General features: G+C 49.0%; 1 protein-coding gene across 4 annotated transcripts in view; it reads left to right on the top strand.

Annotated features, from left to right (window-relative positions):
* The first annotated feature begins 4,794 nt into the window (after positions 1-4,794).
* The window catches only part of Ripor1 (RHO family interacting cell polarization regulator 1), a 28,366-nt gene continuing 14,946 nt past the window's right edge, over positions 4,795-18,214 (top strand). The window contains exon 1 of one of the 4 annotated variants that reach the window (XM_029532488.1): positions 4,795-4,865. In XM_029532488.1, the coding sequence (XP_029388348.1) occupies positions 4,847-4,865 (19 nt within the window). In that variant the 5' untranslated portion in view covers positions 4,795-4,846. Of the gene's footprint in view, positions 4,866-5,801; positions 5,987-15,797; positions 15,914-18,214 lie in introns of those variants that run through there. The other 3 variants (XM_029532490.1, XM_021220040.1, XM_029532491.1) reach the window with 3 other exon arrangements.

Raw genomic sequence — 18,214 nt, forward strand, 5'->3', positions numbered from 1 at the left:
GGATTTCTGAGTTCGAGGCCAGCCTGGTCTACAAAGTGAGTTCCAGGACAATACAGAGAAACCCTGTCTCGAAAAACAAAACAAAAAAACAAAAAAACAAAGAAAGAAAGAAAGAAAGAAAGAAAGAAAGAAAGAAAGAAAGAAAGAAAGAAAGAAAGAAAGAAAGAAAGAAAGAAAGAAAGAAAGAAAATCTACTGGTTGTGGTGATGTGTGCCCTAGTGTTTGGGAGACTGATACAAGAGGATTGGTTGAACCTAGGATTTTAAGACCACAGTCTAGGCAACACATCAAAACTTTGCCTCAAAGCCAGGTGTGGTGGCATGTGCCTATAATCCCAGCAATTTAAGAAGCTAAGGGATTGGAGAGATGATGATTCAGCGGTTAAGAGCACTGACTCCTTTTCCAGAGATCCTGAGTTCAATTCCCAGCAACCACATGGTGGCTCACAACCATCTATAATGGCATATAATGCCCTCTTCTGGCATACAGGTGCACATGCAGACATGCAGATAGAACACTCATACAAGTAAAATAAATACATTTGGAGGAGAAGGAGGAGGAGGAGGAGGAGGACGACGACGACGACGACGACGAAGACGACGACGACGACGAGAGGAAGAAGAAGTAGTTAAGGAAGATGAAAAGTTCTAGGGCAGCCAGGATGAGTGACTGATACTTGATCTCAAAAGAAAATAAAAGGACCAGGCTTATATCTCAGTGATATCATACCTGCATAGCATGCCTTCCGTCCAGGATTCAGAATATATTCAGACATATGTACTCTGTCCTGCCCCCTGAGCATGCCAGCAGTTGAGCCTTCAAGGTGAAGGAGCGACAGCAGTTTGTGGCTTCAGTGAGTAGCGTGTGCTCTTAAGAAGGGCAGATCTTGGCCCAAGCTATAGCTCAGCTGGTTCCTCTGGCTGTGGTATAGTATCTTGCCGAGGAAGGGATTGTGCTAAACTGTGCAAATTAATTTAAACCGAAAGACCTCAGAGAAATGTTTGATCTAGCACTCCATATTTCACAGCACAGAGGATAGCCATTAAGCTAATATGATTAGCTATCCTAACATTGATTTATTTTATGTATATGAGTGTTTTTTGTTTGTTTGTTTGTTTGTTTGTTTGTTTTGTTTTTTTTTTGGTTTTTCGAGACAGGGTTTCTCTGTATAGCCCTGGCTGTCCTGGAACTCAGAAATCTGCCTGCCTCTGCCTCCCGAGTGCTGGGATTAAAGGCGTGCACCACCATGCCCAGCTATATAAGTGTTTTACTTGCATGTATGTATGTGAGGACCCGAGTTTATCCTCAGCACCCACACTGCAAGGCTCACGACCACCTCTAACTCCCAGGGATTGGTACTCCCTCTTCTGGATCTGCATCTACACATACCTGTGCATTCACACACACACACACACACACACACACACGCACGCACGCACTGATCACCAGCAGTCACAGTCACGTTGCACACTAGATGAGTACAAAATTAGTTTTCACGTGGACAGACTGTACTTTAATTCAGGTGTGTATCAGAACCAATTAGCCTCTCAATATCATTTAGTAACTATGTAATTGCATGGGCTCCAAGCTCCTAAGCGTCCCACGAATTAATTTCATGCCCTGCTATTGTTATCTTGAAATTCATAATCTACTGAATGAGGCACTCTGCATTTTCTTTTCCCATTGAGTCCCACAAATTGCATCCTGGGTAAAATGTTTCAAGATCAAGGGAGAGTAAGTGTGCCAGTTTGAAATAATATCCAGAAAGTAGTTCTCCAAAAAAAAATGGATATACTTAAAAATAAGCATAGGAAGGCTGAGCATGGTGGTACATGCTTCTGAAACCAGATCTTGGGAGGCAGAGGCAGGTGGATCGTTGTGAATTTGTCAGCAACTGGTATAAATAGGGAGGGTTCCAGGGCAGCAAGGACTACATAGGGAGACACTGTCCCAAAGGAAACAGCAAAAGAATAAACTGGGAATTATAATCCAGACTATGCATGCTAATAATGAATCGTAGGCACACCTGAAGAGACAGGGAAAGACAAAAATTTGTAAAGGTGAAAGAAAGTATCTTAAGTAGTTTGGAAACAATTATCTTTGGCTACAAAGACCATCAACTAGCTGGCTTTTGTTCAAGGCTGAAGTGTGTCAAGGTAAGTGTCCTTATAGAAGTGTGTGTGTGTGTGTGTGTGTGTGTGTGTGTGTGTATATCTTCCTGCAAGTTTGTAGCTTTTTTTTTCTTTTTAGGAAGTAATAATAGCTTTTATTGTGTGTGTGTGTGTGTGTATTCATAAGAGCTCTTTCCTCATGGTCTCCTTTCTTCATTTTGCTAGGGTATGGCACAACTGATTCTGACAACTTGGTTGTCATTATTTTGGGGATTTTTATTTGAGATGGGATGGTGCCCTAGCTAGTATAGCGCCTCTAGGCAACCCAGGCTGACCTCAAACTCATAGCAATTTTCTTGCTTCTGCTTCATTGTCTGGTTGGTTTCCGACAGCATCCACATGGGTGAATGAAGCAGGTGGCTGAGGAGCAATCGCTCTGAATAAAATATATTAAAGTATTGCCAAGTGTGATGGTATACACATGGAATCCCAGACACTTGGGGGCTGAGGCAGGAGTATTATACGCCTTAATCCCTGCACTTGGAAGGCAGGGGCAATGATCTTTGAGTTTGAGGCCACCCTGGTCTACAAATTGAGTTCTAGGACAGCCAGGGTTTCATAAGAGAAACCTTGTCTAAAAGGGGGGCAGGGAGGCTGGGGATCTAATTCATCAGTAGAGTACTGACCTAGTATGCCCAAAGTCCAGGGTTCGAACCTTAGTACTAGAAGAAACCTATGGTTATTGTTACTGGGGGCTATTAATGATGAAAATAAGAGTGAACTCCAAAGTTGCTTTTCAAACGTCATTGAAGCTTAATTCATTGTCCAGGTTCATCCAGCTGACTTCTTTCATCAATATATTTGTAAACCATATTTTTAGCATGGCATGGTGCACACACCTGTATTCTTATCACTTTCAAGGCTGAAATAGAAAGATTGCCAAGAATTAGAGACTGTCCTGGGCAATATAGTGCTAGCCTGGACTACATAGCGAGACCCTGTCAACAGAACAACAGCAACAACAAAGCATTTTTAAAGTTCCACTGGGCCATCCACAACCCTCAGGAATTCAGCAGAAACACTCCCCAGCCTTTCCAGCACTTTCCGAGACGTTACACATTCCATTTAGATATGAACCCCATCTGTCAATCCTATCAAAATCACACCCTATCCCTCGCCCTGTTGGTTGTCATAGATTCTCTCAAAGCGAGCACACAAGTAAGTGTGTGTGTGATGTGTGGTGTGTGTGTGGTGTGTGTGTGGTGTGTGTGTGTGGTGTGTGTGTGTGTGTGTGTGTGGTGTGTGTGGTGTGTGTGTAGTGTGTGGTGTGTATGTATGTGTGGTGTGTGTGGTGTGTGTGTAGTGTGTGGTGTGTATGTGTGTGTGGTGTGTGCATGTGTAGTGTGTGCATGTGGGGTGTGTGTGTGTGTGGTGTATGCATGTGGTGTGTGTGTATGTGTGGTGTGTGTGGTGTGTGTGTAGTGTGTGGTGTGTATGTGTGTGTGGGGTGTGTGTGGTGTGTGTGTTGTATGTGTGTGGGATATATGTTTGTGTGGTGTGTGTGTGGTGTCTGTGGTGTGTGTGATGTGTGGTGTATATGTGTAGTGTGTGTGATGTGTTTGTGTGTGGTGTGTGTGTGGTGTGTGTGTTGTATGTGTGTGGGATATATGTTTGTGTGGTGTGTGTGTGGTGTCTGTGGTGTGTGTGATGTGTGGTGTGTATGTGTAGTGTGTGTGTGTGTAGTGTGTGGTGTGTATGTGTAGCGTGTGTGTGGTGTGGTATGCATGTATGTGTGGTGTGTGTGTGTGTGTGTTTGTGGTGTGTGTGGTGTGTGTGTAGTGTGTGGTGTGTATGTATGTGTGGTGTGTGTGGTGTGTGTGTAGTGTGTGGTGTGTATGTGTGTGTGGTGTGTGCATGTGTAGTGTGTGCATGTGGGGTGTGTGTGTGTGTGGTGTATGCATGTGGTGTGTGTGTATGTGTGGTGTGTGCTGTATATGTGGTGTGTGTGTGTGTGTGTGTGTGTGGTGTGTGCTGTGTATGTGTGGTATGTATTGTGGTATATGGTGTGTGTGTGGGGGGGTGTATGTGTGTGGTGTGTGTGTATGTGTGTGGTGTGAGTGTGGTATGTATGTGTGTGGTGTGTGTGTGTATGTGTGTGTGTGTGATGGGTGCCTAGGGAGGATAAGAAGCTCCACATATTGAAAATATTAGAAATACTCCTATAGTTTTCAAGATTTCCAGGGAGATCTAGAGACACGTTATTCAGAAACAATAACAAAGATGATTCCGTAATTGCACAGGATTTGGAAGTTCTGCGAAGCTCCAGCCTGGGTCCCTTGGGGACATCAGGCCCTGTTCTTATGAGGGAGCTCAAATCTAGGGGAAAATTAACAACTCCAGCCTCTCGTGATAGAACAAATCGGAGTTTTTGATAAGAAGAGCCAGGGCCAAGAGTGGGCAGGCTGAGAACAGCGGGCCTAGTGCTCTCAGGTTTCCTGTGAGAAATCCCAGCGGAGACAGCACTGCGGGCTGGGTAAATGAGTCACGGGCTTTACAGGCCAAGGGAGATGGAAAGCAGACTCCAGGAAGTAAGCAAGGAGGGATCTCAGGGAAAGTTTTCCATTTTTGTGCGAAGCTGTCAAGCCACTGAGCAATGCTGGAAACTCCGGAGAAAGCGTGTAAATCTCAGCAGCGCAGATGAGAAGCACTCTGTACATCTGTGCCGGGCAACAAAGATGGTACCATCCGGGGAAGGTAAGGAGACATCGAGAAAACATCTCAGTGCCCCAGGCTTCTGGCCACTCACAAGCCAGCAGTCTTTCCTTGAGCATCACACACAAGGAGGAAGGATTGATGGGGAAGGAAGGGGGTGGGAGGGGGGACATGCAACTGTGGGGATTTGGGGGACTGTTCTAAAGAACTTCAAGGAAGGCAGTTTGGGGAGCAGAGGCACAAGAATAAGCTGGGTGGAGCTTTTGTATTCTATTTTATGTTGTTTGCTTTGTAAGTTTGTTAAGGTGGAAGGGGCCCTTCCTAAGTGCCAGGCGGCATCCTCTGGCTTTTTGTTCACCCACAGAGCATTTCGGTTCTGTTTACTGAGCTCTCTGAACAAGGGAGCTGGGTCCACCCAAGGGGCAGGCAGAGGACGCAGCAGTATCAAAAACCCAAGGTAGAGCCAAGTGTGGTGGGGGAGCATTATTTTAAGCCCAGCACTCAGGTGGATCTCTGAGTTCAAGGCCAGCCTGATCTACAAATGGAGTTCCAGGACAGCCAGGGCTACACAGAGAAATCTTGTCTTAAAACAAAACAAACCAAACAAACAAACAAAACCCCCAAGGTGTGATCATGAACACTCAGGGCAGAACTCCTGTGGTATGGAGCACAGTGAAGGTTTGGAGGCCAGAGGAAATACTGAGATGACCTTAAATGCTAGCCGGGTCGTGGGGAGAGTAGGCCTGGGGAGGGGAGATCTGTGCCTTTCAAGGCCAAGGTTGAGTGGGGGAGTTCCCATTCAGCACATTCTCTTCTCTATGCCATTAGAAATAATTAACCTGGGGACCTTAACTGCTGCCACCAGCACCCTTTAGGAATTCAGGCCCTCCCCGAATGACGTACGGCCAGCACTCCCACGGCATAGCCCCGAAGGCAAAGGGAGTCTCAGGAAGATTTCATCAGATGGGTTGACCTGTGGTCACTATACCAGCTCCCTCGGTGTCCTGGGACAGTCCCTGGGTTCTAATGAACCCGAGCTTATGGCTGCTGTCCAAAGACAAGAGCACCTAGAACAACTCTCTTCCTGTCCAGTCTTATCAGACCTTCAAGATTCCTCAGTTCACAATGGCATCTTGGGAAGCAAAGAAACTCGGGAGAGGAAGGTAAGAGCCAAGGTCTCGGCTTAACTTGGTCACCGGTTTACCGTGATGACCAGCGACTGTGGCCTTCCTATCCTTGGAACTCACTGGTTTTTGATAGCTAGGTCTTCTGGGCATAGGAGACTGGGCAGTCAGGTGATTCGGCCTTGATATGGCCTTGGAGCAGGGTACTCCATGTAAGAACAGGCCGAACAGGGCGTTGAGAAATGAAACAAGTTTAGGACATCTTGAGGACAAAGGAGAGATTCCGGACCAAGCCCGGAGTCCACAGGAACTATCCGAAAAGCACGGGTGTCCCAGCTGGGAGCTAACAAGGAAGGGGGTGTGAGTCAGGTAAACAAAGGCAGAGAAAGCATTCAGGTGCACAGACCACCCTGTGCAAAGACAGAGAGATAAGGGGGGGGATGCTTTTGGGGAACATGAAGCTCAGTCTGGCAGGACTTAGACCCTCCTATTGGGGAACTAGCCAGAGATGAGGGACCAATCGAGGAGGGGCAGGGTCCACCCTATAGAGGGAATCCATCCTGTGAAGAGTGGAATAAGGCAGGAGAATCAAGGACAGAGTTTCAGATAGATGGCTAAGGGTGGACAGGGTCCACCTCTATTTACAGATAGAAGAAAGTGAAATGTCAGAGAAATGGCGACAGGAACACAGCTGCGAGGAGAGGAGATCAACTTCACACACTGAGTTTGAGGTACCCAAGGGTCATCCTAAGTGAAGGGACTGAGAGAAACTCAAGACGCTACTGTGGAGTCAGAAGCAGGGCTCTAGAAACTGTTAGGATACCAAGGAAGAGGGAAGGAGACCCAGCCCCCAGGAACCAGAAAGAGAGCTAGCCAGAGAGAAGCAATTAGAATTCTGTCTTAGTCAGGGTGTCTATTCCTGGACAAAACATCACGACCAAGAAGCAAGTTGGGGAGGAAAGGGTTTATTCAGCTTACACTTCCACATGGCTGTTCATCACCAAGGAAGTCAGGACTGGAACTCAAGCAGCTCAGAAAGCGGGAGCTGATGCAGAGGCCATGGAGGGATGTTCCTTACTGGCTTGCTTCCCCAAGGCTTGCTCAGCCTGCTCTCTTATAGAACCAAGACTACCAGCCCAGAGATGGCACCACCCACAAGGGACCCTTCCCCCCTTGATCACTGATTGAGAAAATGTCCCACAGCTAGATCTCAGGGAGGCATTTCCCCACCTGAAGCTTCTTTCTCTGTGATAACTCCAGCCTGTGTCAAGTTGACACAAAACTAGCCGGTACAAATTCCCAGAGTAGCAGTTACAGAAACCCGAATAATCCAGATGGGGACTGGAAGAAGTAGGGACTGAAGTGAGCGGACAGGGAGTGTGTGTCCCTCCTAAAGAGGCTTTCGGGTGTGTAGGCGGTCTTCATGGTGGTGGTGTCCCTGGGTGCCTGAGCGGAGACCAGGTTTGAGTATAGGCAGGGCTGTAACAGCAACCGAGCATGTTGTACACCACACACCCCAGTCACTGTTCCGGAAGACAGGTTCAGTTAATGGGGGCACCCCTGGGAACTTTGTAACTGCACTGTGGATACTTCCCACACGGTGGCACCAAAGGGCAACTCTGCCTTTTGATTTGGACCTGACTGGGCAGGGGTCAGTTTGGGGATCCTTTCTATGCCAGGGTAGGAGGGGATTGCCAGACGCCTGCTGTCTAGGACACTTCCCACCTCCACCAAGCCCTCCCCCTGTGTTTCCGTCAGAAGTTTTCTAATCCACACAGAAACAACTGCGTGCCACACTCCATAGCCTTTACTAGGAGGCGTGGCCTAAGAGGATCCTGAGGGAGCAACTCATCCCATGACCCGGGAGAGGCAAGGACGTGCCTCCCACTTGTCCCTTAGGAGAAAGGACTCAGGAAGGAAGGAAGGACGCCCAGCCCAACTCCAGAGAGGCACAGTCACCCCACCCCTTACCCATACCAAACCAGCAGGGCCCTGCTCATTGCTCCCCGCTGGAGGTTTGAAACTGGCCCAGCGACAGAGACACAGAGGGGTGAGTTCCCAGGGATGTCAGTTTCCTTGCCCAGCCTAGAGACTTAACACCTCCGAGTGCAGAACTCGGCGTGGAGTTGTCCAAATAAGTAATAGCCATGTTGCTTTCCAACACGGTGCCCAGTTTGCTGAAACCTTTGGCCATGGAGTGCCTATGAACTCCTTTGCCAGTTCCTCACTGATCTTTGGTGCCTTGTGGGATCTTCTTTCTTCCACCCTTCTTCACACCTTTTCTCCCCATCCTTTCAACCCCCTAACACTAGAAAATAGAGAGAAAAGGGTAGAGAGGGAACGAAAGAAACCTCTGATTGAAGTCAGGGGTCAGAAACGTTATTGTTAGACGACTTAAGGGCATCAAGTTCCTTGGGGCGAGTTTGATGTTCGAAGTCAGGATATCCAATTTCGTCTTTTTGTTGTTTCTTCTTTGTACACGACTGCTTAAGGAACCGTGACCAACACCAACCAACAACCAACCAACCATTTACCCTGACTCTCTGGTCCCTAGCGTGTATATCTGAAAAGTCCCTAGAATTCAAAACACCACACAGTCAAAGAAACTATCTGCAGCTGGCAGAATCACACCCTTGCTAGAGCATGTGGCAAATCATAGTCAGCTGCTGTGGGCAATCTGAAGCAGCCCCACATCCCACACACGGGATTAAAACAAAAACATATTCTTATGTTGTTGGGTTTTTTTTTTTTTTAAAGAAACCAAAATTCCAAACCTGTCACTACATACTATGCCATCAATTGAGCTCCGATGAAACAATGAATAACAACATTTCCAAACACATATTTTTCCTTCTCCCGGCCCTGCTCGCTCCAGCCCCACTTGCTCTGGCCCACAGATTTTTATTTATTTATCACATGTAAGTACACTGTAGCTGTCTTCAGACACACCGGAAGGGGGCATCCGATCTCATTACAGACGGTTGTGAGCCACCATGTGGTTGCTGGGATTTGAACTCAGGACCTTTGGCAGTGCAGTCAGTGCTCTTAACCACTGAGCCATCTCTCCAGCCCTGGGGGTAAGTTTTCAAAGGAGGTTAACAGGAAAACGAGGCTTGTGCTTGATATTCTGATAATATAACGTTGCTCTGAAACACTCAAGCCAATTTCTCCTCCTTTTTTTTGTTTCTTGTTTGTTTGTTTTGTTTTGTTTTGTTTTCAAGACAGGGTTTCTCTGTGTAGCTGTGGCTGTCCTGGAACTCACTCTGTAGACCAGGCCTGCTTCTGCCTCCCAAGGGCTGGGATTAAAGGCGTGCACCACCACTGCCCGGCTCAATTCCTCACCCTTTTTAGAGTGCTCCCTCTTACAGCATGCCCATGATGGCCAGTCTGAAGAGAAAACGGAGGGTATCTCATTGTTTATATGGTGCTCGTTGATGAGATGGCCCTCCTTAAATTATTTTAGTGTTTTGAGGCAGGGTATCTCTGTATAGCTCTGGCTGTCCTGGAACTCACACTGTAGACCAGGTTGGCCTGGAAACGCAGATTCGATCATCTCTGTCTCCTGAGTGCTGGGATGAAGGGCGTGCCCCACTAAATCACATTCTTTCAGTAGTTCAGGGGATGGAACACAGGGCCTTCCTTGTACATGCCTGACTCGTGCTCTCCCGATGCGCTACATGCCCAGCTCTCTAATTGCAATCTTAATGAGTGAACGGATCAATACTGTTAACACCCCAGGAAGAAGCATCTCCAAGAGCAAGGTAGGAAGGGTAAGGCTTACACTTGGACTTGAGGCATATCCTTGGCCCATCACCTTTGACATCCGTGATAAAAGAGTAAGGTCTAATCCCAGGCGGTGGTGACACATGCCTTTAATTGCAGCAATCAGGATGCCGAGGCAGGCAGATCTTTGTGAGTTCGAGGCCAACCTGGTCTACAGAGTGAGTTCCAGGACAGCCAGGGCTACACAGAGAAACCCTGTCTTGAAAAAAAAAAAAAAAAAAACAATCCCCTTTCCCTCAAAAAAAAAAAAAAAAAAGTAAGACCTAGGTTGGGGCTGGAAGGGTCCAGAGGATGAATGTAAGGGTATAACAGCCCCCATACTTAGTCCTTTTTCTAAGGATAGCCTGTCTCTATCAGCACCATATATTGGAATGTTCTAGTAAAGCACTTGCCTGCATGCTCCATCCTTTACTAGACACCTGACTTGACTGACTGTTGGCTCTTCCAAATGCTGTCTGTAGCCTAGCTCCCTCGGCTCTTCCAAATGCTGTCTGTAGCTCCCTCGTCCCTCTGTCCAGCTGTCCTGTGGAGAGTTCAGATCGGATACTACCTTTCCAGACTAATGATGTCACTGTCCTCCTAACTCCATTCTCCAAGCCTCCCCATCAAACACCAAGGAAACACCAAGGAAGGCCCAAGGCCCTTGCACCATTTCGGATGCCTCCCTCTCTCCAGAGCCCTTGAAGCATCAAGCTTTGCATTCTGCCTCCTAAATATCCCGTTTGTCCCCCAAATATTCTTCTTTGCCCCCCAACTAGGACCATGTTACTATCAACTCATCTAGAAATAGGGCAAGGGTTGTTGTGACACATATCCTATTGCCTGGGTGACCTTTGCAAAGCAAAGGTATGATAGGACTCTACAATCCCCCAGCTTAAAGCCAAGGTTGTCATTACTCAAAGGATAAAGTCTTGCTTCACTCAGTGCCTAAGGCTCCTCATAACTAGTCCCTTCACCAATGTGTGCATGCATGCATAGTTCTCCAGCCATGTTGGGCTTTTGCTCTCTTCTAGCAAAAAAGATTGTATCTCTTCTCGTCTTGAGCCCTGCTGCCATCCTACCTCACATGAGCCTCAAAGAGCTCCCCACCTGTCAAGGAATCTCTGGCAACATCTCATAAGGGCCCTTTCCTAACAACTTCCACTTACCAGTACACACACACACACACACACACACACACACACACACTACTTATGCACATGCACATACACTTACAATACTTAAAAACATGAACACATACATATATACACAATCTTATCCACACATATATGCACACACTCATACAATATCACATATACACACACACACAGACACACACTTACAGAAACAGTCTTACACTCAGACACAATCTCTCACATACTCAATCTTTCTCTCACACACATCCACATCCACTCATACACATGCAGTCTCACACATGAACACACACACACACAATCTCACACACATAATCTCTCTCACACACACATACTCTCACATATACACATTCTTAGTTTTGGTAACACAGGAAGTGTAAAAACTCACAGATCAGAACAAAACCTGTTCTGATTGTGAGCCCTCAGGGACAAGGATGATGGTGGCCTTAACTCTGTTCCCTGAAAGGAAGGACCAGAGTTAAGACTGTCGGAGGGCCTTAACCTTGGTTCCTGAAAGATGATTATGTTCTTGGATGTTTTCTGAAAATTGGTAAATATCTGTCCAATGAATGAATGACATCACCAAAGTACAGTGTGTATGTGTGTGTGTGTGTGTGTGTGTGTGTGTGTTGGGGGGTAGTGTTCTATTTTATTTCTTCCCAGAAAGCAAGGGAAAGTTGTGTCTCAAAGAGTTGTATCCTTTGGGGAGTTGGGGATGAAGGCAAGGGAAGCGTCTGAAAGCATAAACCTCCCAAAGTGGGGCAAGAAGCACCATGCGCGAGGGTCCTGACTGCCCTCTGATCCTGCTAAATGGACTTCCTCAGGCCTGTGTCTACCCCTCCAAGAATGCAAGCTCTCCCGGGATAGAAGTCCCCATGTTTCCTTGCTAAATTGAAGCTCAAAGGCCAGTGCCTGGCAGAAGATGTGCTCAGGAACTGATGCCTGACTCAGGCAGAGCAAATTGACTATGACTCAGGGATCCAATTTGGAAGTCAGGCCTAACCCTTCCTAACCACATGACCTGGAAAATTGTGGCTTTCGCTTAGCTTCAGGTGTCTCCTTTGTGAGTTTCTGCTGTATCCTTCCAAGCTGGCTAATGGCTGGGGAGAGGCCTGACAGTTCTCTAGCATTCCATGGCCCTCCAAGAGCCACGGCCTCCCCTTCCTTGGGAAGGGATGGGGGAGAGGCAGGTAAACTCAGAAGTATGCCATCTGATCTCTGAAGTGCAGTCTGCCTTGGTGGTCACAGGTCTGGCTATAGAAAACAACACATGAATGGAGGTACAGCTGAATAACGGGGACACCAGAGGGCACAGATAGGGGTGGCATTTGATTTGTTTTCTAAGGGGATGGCATAGGGGACATAACATACCAAATAGAAGACAGGTTAGGAGCACAGTCAGAAGTCAGAGGGTGGGAACTATAGACAAGCTGTTTAGAGGAGGTAGTATAGACATGGTGGAATGGGTGGGAGGTAAAGGAGAAAGGCTAGCTTAGGCTAGTTCTCTCTAATGCCCTCACGGTCTGGATGGCAATAAGGATCCATTGAAACCTCTTAAGTAGGAAAACCTCTTAAGTAGGAAAACCTATGGCTGAGTTAATGCTTTAAAAGATTGCTTGTGGCCGGGCGTGGTGGCGCACGCCTTTAGTCCCAGCACTTGGGAGGCAGAGGCAGGCGGATTTCTGAGTTTGAGGCCAGACTGGTCTACAAAGTGAGGTCCAGGACAGCCAGGGCTACACAGAGAAACCCTGTCTCGAAAAACCAAAAAAAAAAAAAAAAAAAAAAAAAAGATTGGATTGATGAGTGGAAACCAACTTTTGGTAGCAAAAGAAGACTGAGGATAGCAGGAAAAAAAAAAGTAGCCTATGTGAGCATTGACTATGGACAGAAAGTCAGGACAGAGGGGCTGATGAGGAAGGGTAATAGAATCTCTCATTAAACATGGGGTTTGTGGGAGCTGGAGAGATGGCTCGGTAGCTAGGAACATTGGGTGCTTTTGCAGAGGACCCAGCCCCCACACAGCAACTCACCTCCCTAGAGCCCCAAATCCAGGGAATCTGACACCCTCCCCTGGCCTCCTAGGTCACTGGGCAAGAAAAACACCATTTATATACTTAAAATGAAAATAAATATTTTTTGCTAAATATTTATTCATTTATTTATTTAGAGACAGGGTCTTACTATGTACTAGAACTCACTATGTAAACCAGGCTGGCGTAGAACTCACAGAGATCTGCCTGCCTTTGCTTCTTAAATGCTAGGATTAAAGGTGTGTGCCTGGCAAAACTTTTTATTTATTTATTTATTAATATGAGGATGTTCAGGCTGAGATTAAGCTCTTAGCAGTAGGGTGATTTTTACCCAGCAGACCCTGGGCCATGGGTTCTATTCAAAGTACTGTAGACTGGAAGGGTTTCTCGAAGTAGAATTATACGACGTCAGTCTTTGAAAGCTGAACATGTTTCTCGGAAAGTGCCTTGATTAGCCAAGTGGTGGCACGGGGACAGCTCTAAGCCATTGCCACTCCAGCAACCAGCACGTTGCCCAACTAACTCTTGGTGCTCAGGAATATTCACTGGTGAATGACAGAGCATTGGTAATGTGGGAGAGAAGAGGAAAGGATGCATTTTAAAGATGTCAAGTGTGCACAGCCTGGAGGACTAGAAACCAGATACAGTGGCACATACCCTCAATCCTAGCACGTAGGAGGCAGAAGTAGGAATAGTGTGAGTTTGGGATTAGCCTAGGCTCATAGCAAGTCCCTGTCTCTGTGGACCAAAGACACAGTGTAGCTCAGTAGAAGAGCACTTGCCTAACATATAGAAGCTCCTGGATTTAATTCCCAGAAGACTGAGGAAAAAGAATGGAAGTTGGGGTGGGACAAGAAGAGAGGGTAGATTGACAGAGCAGGATACTGATACTGGCTCATTCACTCACTCATTCAATAAATTGTCCTTCAAAACTCCCACTATGAGCCAGGACAGTGGTGACCTCTGCACTGAAATGCTTGGATCCCACAGTCAGATTCCTTAATCTCATGCACAGGACCCCTACATTCAGGTGGCTTGCTTGCTACATGGTCCTGATTCAAGGTATGAGAGGAGTTAGTCAGAAACTTGACCAAGAAAAAAGAAAAGGGTGATCTGCCGAGAAAGGTCTTGAAGAATCTCTTGCTGAAGGGGGTAGCTTTAGAGCTAGCCAGAGGCCCAGGGGTGACAAGTTTTGAGAGTTCCAGAGAGACTCAACCTCTGGCCACAGATGGGTATTTGGGCAGAAGTGGTGTTTGACAAGGTTGAGGACAAAGTACCTGGTCAGATCATCATAAGAACTGGGGAGGGGGTCTGGAGAGATGGCTCGGCAGTTCAGAGCATTGGCTGTTCTTCCAGAGAACCTGGGTTCAATTCCCAGCACCCACAGGTCAATCACTCACAATTGTAATTCCAGTACCAGGGGCTCTGACATCCTCACACAGATATACATGCAGGCAAAACACCAATATACATAAAATAAAAATAAATTAAAAAAAAAAAAAAAGAGCCGGGCATGGTGGCGCATGCCTTTAATCCCAGCACTTGGGAGGCAGAGGCAGGCGAATTTCTGAGTTCGAGGCCAGCCTGGTCTACAAAGTGAGTTCCAGGACAGCCANGGCTACACAGAGAAACCCTGTCTCAAAAAAACAAAAAAAGAAGAAGAAGAAAAAAAAAAAGATCCAGGCAGTGGTGGCACGTGCCTTTAATCCCAGCACTTGGGAGGCAGAGGCAGGTAGATCTCTGGGTGTTTGAGGCCAGCCTGCTCTACAGAGAGTTTCAGAAAAGTCAGGGCTACATAGTGAGACCCTGTGTTTAAAAAAAAAAAAAAAAATCCTGGGAAAGGGATGGGGGATGTGGGCATTCACAAGGGCATCCAGGGCTCTGGAACAAGCAAGTGTTCTGGGGGGAAAGCCTGGAGGGTTGAGAAAGAGGCTGAGGGTGTCTCTGGAAAGAGCCTAGGAGGATGAAGATGTTGGTATTCCAAGAGTCCTACCATACCGGGTTGTTGAGACCTACCCTCAGAATCAGTGTCAAGCTCAGAAATCCAGGCACCTCTTAAAATCCATCAGACCACCCCTGAGTATGCCTGACCTACCTCAGAGATGTTACAGGAAACAGGAAAGCCAAGGGGACAGAGGGTTGGAGAGAGCTAGTAGTATCTGGTTAATGAGAGGGGTAGGGGATTGAAGTCAGCTTGTTGGTCAGGCTAGCTCACTATTACACCATAACCCATTTTTGGCTTTGACCGCCATGGCTAATGTGTGCTCCCAGTACACTTACCTAGATCTTACCAGGTCAGCCACTTATATCCCAGTAACAAAATCTGTAACTCCCCAGAAAGCAGTACCCGCTGAGTGGTTACATACTTGCACGGCCTAGCTATGAGCCCTATTTATAAGGCAGAAAAGGCTCTCTGATCCTACAGCGGGAAACTGAGGCTGGCTGAAAAAGTGGGGAGGGATGAGGGGCAGAACTTCAATCCAGAAGGCGTGCGACGGTTAGGCTTCTGGCTCCTTTATCTAAGCCTTTCCAGACCCTAAGCACTTCCTCCAACCACCCCAACTTTCCGTGTCAGCTCCAAGAACCTGTTTATGGTGACAGGAAGGGAGCCTGAGGTCTTTCTTTAGAGCTGCAGAGAACTGGGTAAGAGGCAAGTAGGAGGGGTTCCCTAGCGCCCCCTACCCCAGATTTAAGGTCTGCACGCAGTTCCCAGGAAGCTGTCCGGTTCCCGCAGACACCTTCGCTCTCCCTTCGCTCTCCCTTCCCACAAGCTGGTTGACACGGTAGGCAGACCACTCTGCCGGGTAACTCGCGAAGGCGGAGCGAGCTGTGGGCGCCCCTTCGGGGTGCCGGAGACGGAGGGGAGCGCAGGAGGTGGCGCCCAGAGGGGCGGGGCGGGGCGGCGGAGCGAAGGGAGGGGCAGGCGCCGGCCGCGGCGACAGCGGCAGCTGCAGCGCGAGCAGGCCGGGCAACGCCGAGAGTACCGACAGCGCGAGGTCCTTGCAGCCCAGCGCAGCCATGTGAGTGTCCGCGCCGTTTCCCAAGGCCGTGGCGGGGAGAAGGGGCGGGCGGTGGATCCCGTGCGTCCTGCACCCGCGCCGCCCATCGGCTCCCTGCCACGGGTCCCGCCTCACCCCGTTCTCGCGACCCGGATCGCGCCGTGTCTTTTCTCCCCACCCCCACCCCTCACCCCGGGCGCGGAGAACGCAGCTTCGCCCCACAAAAGCCGCCGCCTCCGGCTCTGCCGCGCCCGCCGCCGCCTCCTTCCCTTCCGCGCCCAGGCCGCCGCGGCAGTGCCCCGGGGCTCCACTCTTGGCAGGCCGGAGGGCGAGCCTGAGACGCCTATCTGGGCCTGGGATTGGCTTTATCCCGGAGCCTGCGGTGCGGCAGGAGGCTGATCTGGGAGTGGGAACGGGGCGACAGGGTGCAGGAGACCACCTAGATGAGCCAGCTAGTGTTCCTGGCCCTGGTCGACCTAAGCTGCTTTGGGACCAGGCCCGAGGTGACTGAAGACTGAATTTGCCCGAGGCCACACTCTCCACCCAAACCGAAGTTGAAGCTGGAGAAGGTCGTTTTGGCTGCGGTCGACCGACCCTGTCCCTGGAAATGGAAGCTGCTATGGGGACTCAGCAAACAGTCAGAACTAAGCATCCTGTAGAACTGGTTTGGGGAAGGGGTTGTTCAACCAGGGCTAGAGCCCCAGCTAAGTCAGCTTCAGCACCCTCGGTCCTCCTATCCCTAGTTGTCTGAGTGTGACCTCTCTCTTACCGGCCCTTCCAAATCAGTTCTGATGTGTGTGCAGTCTGGTCTCGTGTGTAAAATCTAATACAACAATAACGGTGCCCTGGCCACCGTCAATGTGGCTGCGTGCGTCTTGGATCTGCACATTCAGCTGACATGCAGCCTTCTGAGGAGGTGTATGACCATCTGGCAGATGTACATACTGGGCCAGAGAAGTTAGCAGCATTTTCAAGGTCACACAGCTGGGTTGGGAAGAAGCAAGAATTCACCATCCACCTCTCTAGTATTGACAGTGGGGGTTGGGAGGGGGAGAAACGGTAATATACAGCACTACAGCCGGACAAGGACTGCCAAGGCTCCCTCGTCTACCTCCCACACGGTCCAGGGCCCTGTGGGCTGCAGAGCGAGATGAGCAGTCCCCGGGCCTGGGTTTGGGTGGGAGGGAGAGGAGCGCACAAGGCGTTGGACTAGGATCTGTCTAGGTGGAAACCCAGGCGAGGAGGGCGAGAGTGAGTCAGAGCGTTCCCAATCCGCCACCGCTGGGACTCGCGACCTAGCCAGACCTAGCCGGGGGAGGCTGTCCAGCTCCCAGAACGCGGCGGGACAGGGAATGTGACCAGCTGACCAGGGAGGAGGCTGGCAGGAAGTGAGGCCACTAAGTAGTCTCCACCCGGTTCCGGGGTGGGGTGGGGGTCTTTGGCCATAGCAGGCCCCCCTCCCCTCTTCAGTGGCAGTTCTGGTTGGCGGCTGCCAGATGACGTCAGCAGCTAGGTTTGGGGCAGTTGCCATGGAGACAGGGACAGGCTTTTGCGCGCGACCCCCTTCTCCCTTGCAGCCACCCTTTTGCCTGGGTTATTTATAGCTTCTGTTTACCTCAGTCTACTGTAGCCCTACAGCTGAGTCGGGCTGGACCCAGAGACTCGTGGAGAGGCTGTAGCTAGTGTGGTGCGCGCTAGGTGGACAGTACTATTGGTCTTACTTTCGGTCCCATGCTGGTGTTATTGACCTGGCACACAGGAACGATCGGGAGGTCTATGGAAACTGGGTTCGTGCAGGCAATTAAGATTCCATTCGCTGTTGAGCTGCACGCCTCATACGCTTTGGGACGTGGGTTCTTTATCGTTTCCAGAACTCACCTGAGTTGGCCGGAGCTGAGACTTCTGTCTCTTAGCAGCCTGCACCCACCAGTTGAGATAGTTCCTTTCCCTTAGCTCCAGGTAGGGGTGAGGATGGGGCGCGCGGGGGTGGGGGTGTTAGCCCTTTCCCTCCGCACCAACAGGGAGGAGATTCTGCCTCTCCCAGAAGTGACCAGTCAGATGTACGTTCTCTATGACCATTTAATGGCAATGGGGTGAGGTGGTGGTGGTTGTTGTCACTTGTCATGATTCCTGAGTATAGAGGTTAAGTGGCAGCAGAGATGCTAAGAAAATGAAAGATGAAAGGAACAATCAGAATCCCAGGACACCTCAATCCTGTCTCTGTCCCTGGGAGCAGGTCTGCCCAAAGAATCCCAAAGAAGTGGGAAGAATCTTTTTTTTTTTTTTTTTTTTTAAAGAATTATTTATTTCAGCCGGGCATGG

This window comes from Mus pahari, chromosome 20, assembly GCF_900095145.1.
Source record: "Mus pahari chromosome 20, PAHARI_EIJ_v1.1, whole genome shotgun sequence".
In the NCBI taxonomy this organism is placed as follows: Eukaryota; Metazoa; Chordata; class Mammalia; order Rodentia; family Muridae; genus Mus; species Mus pahari.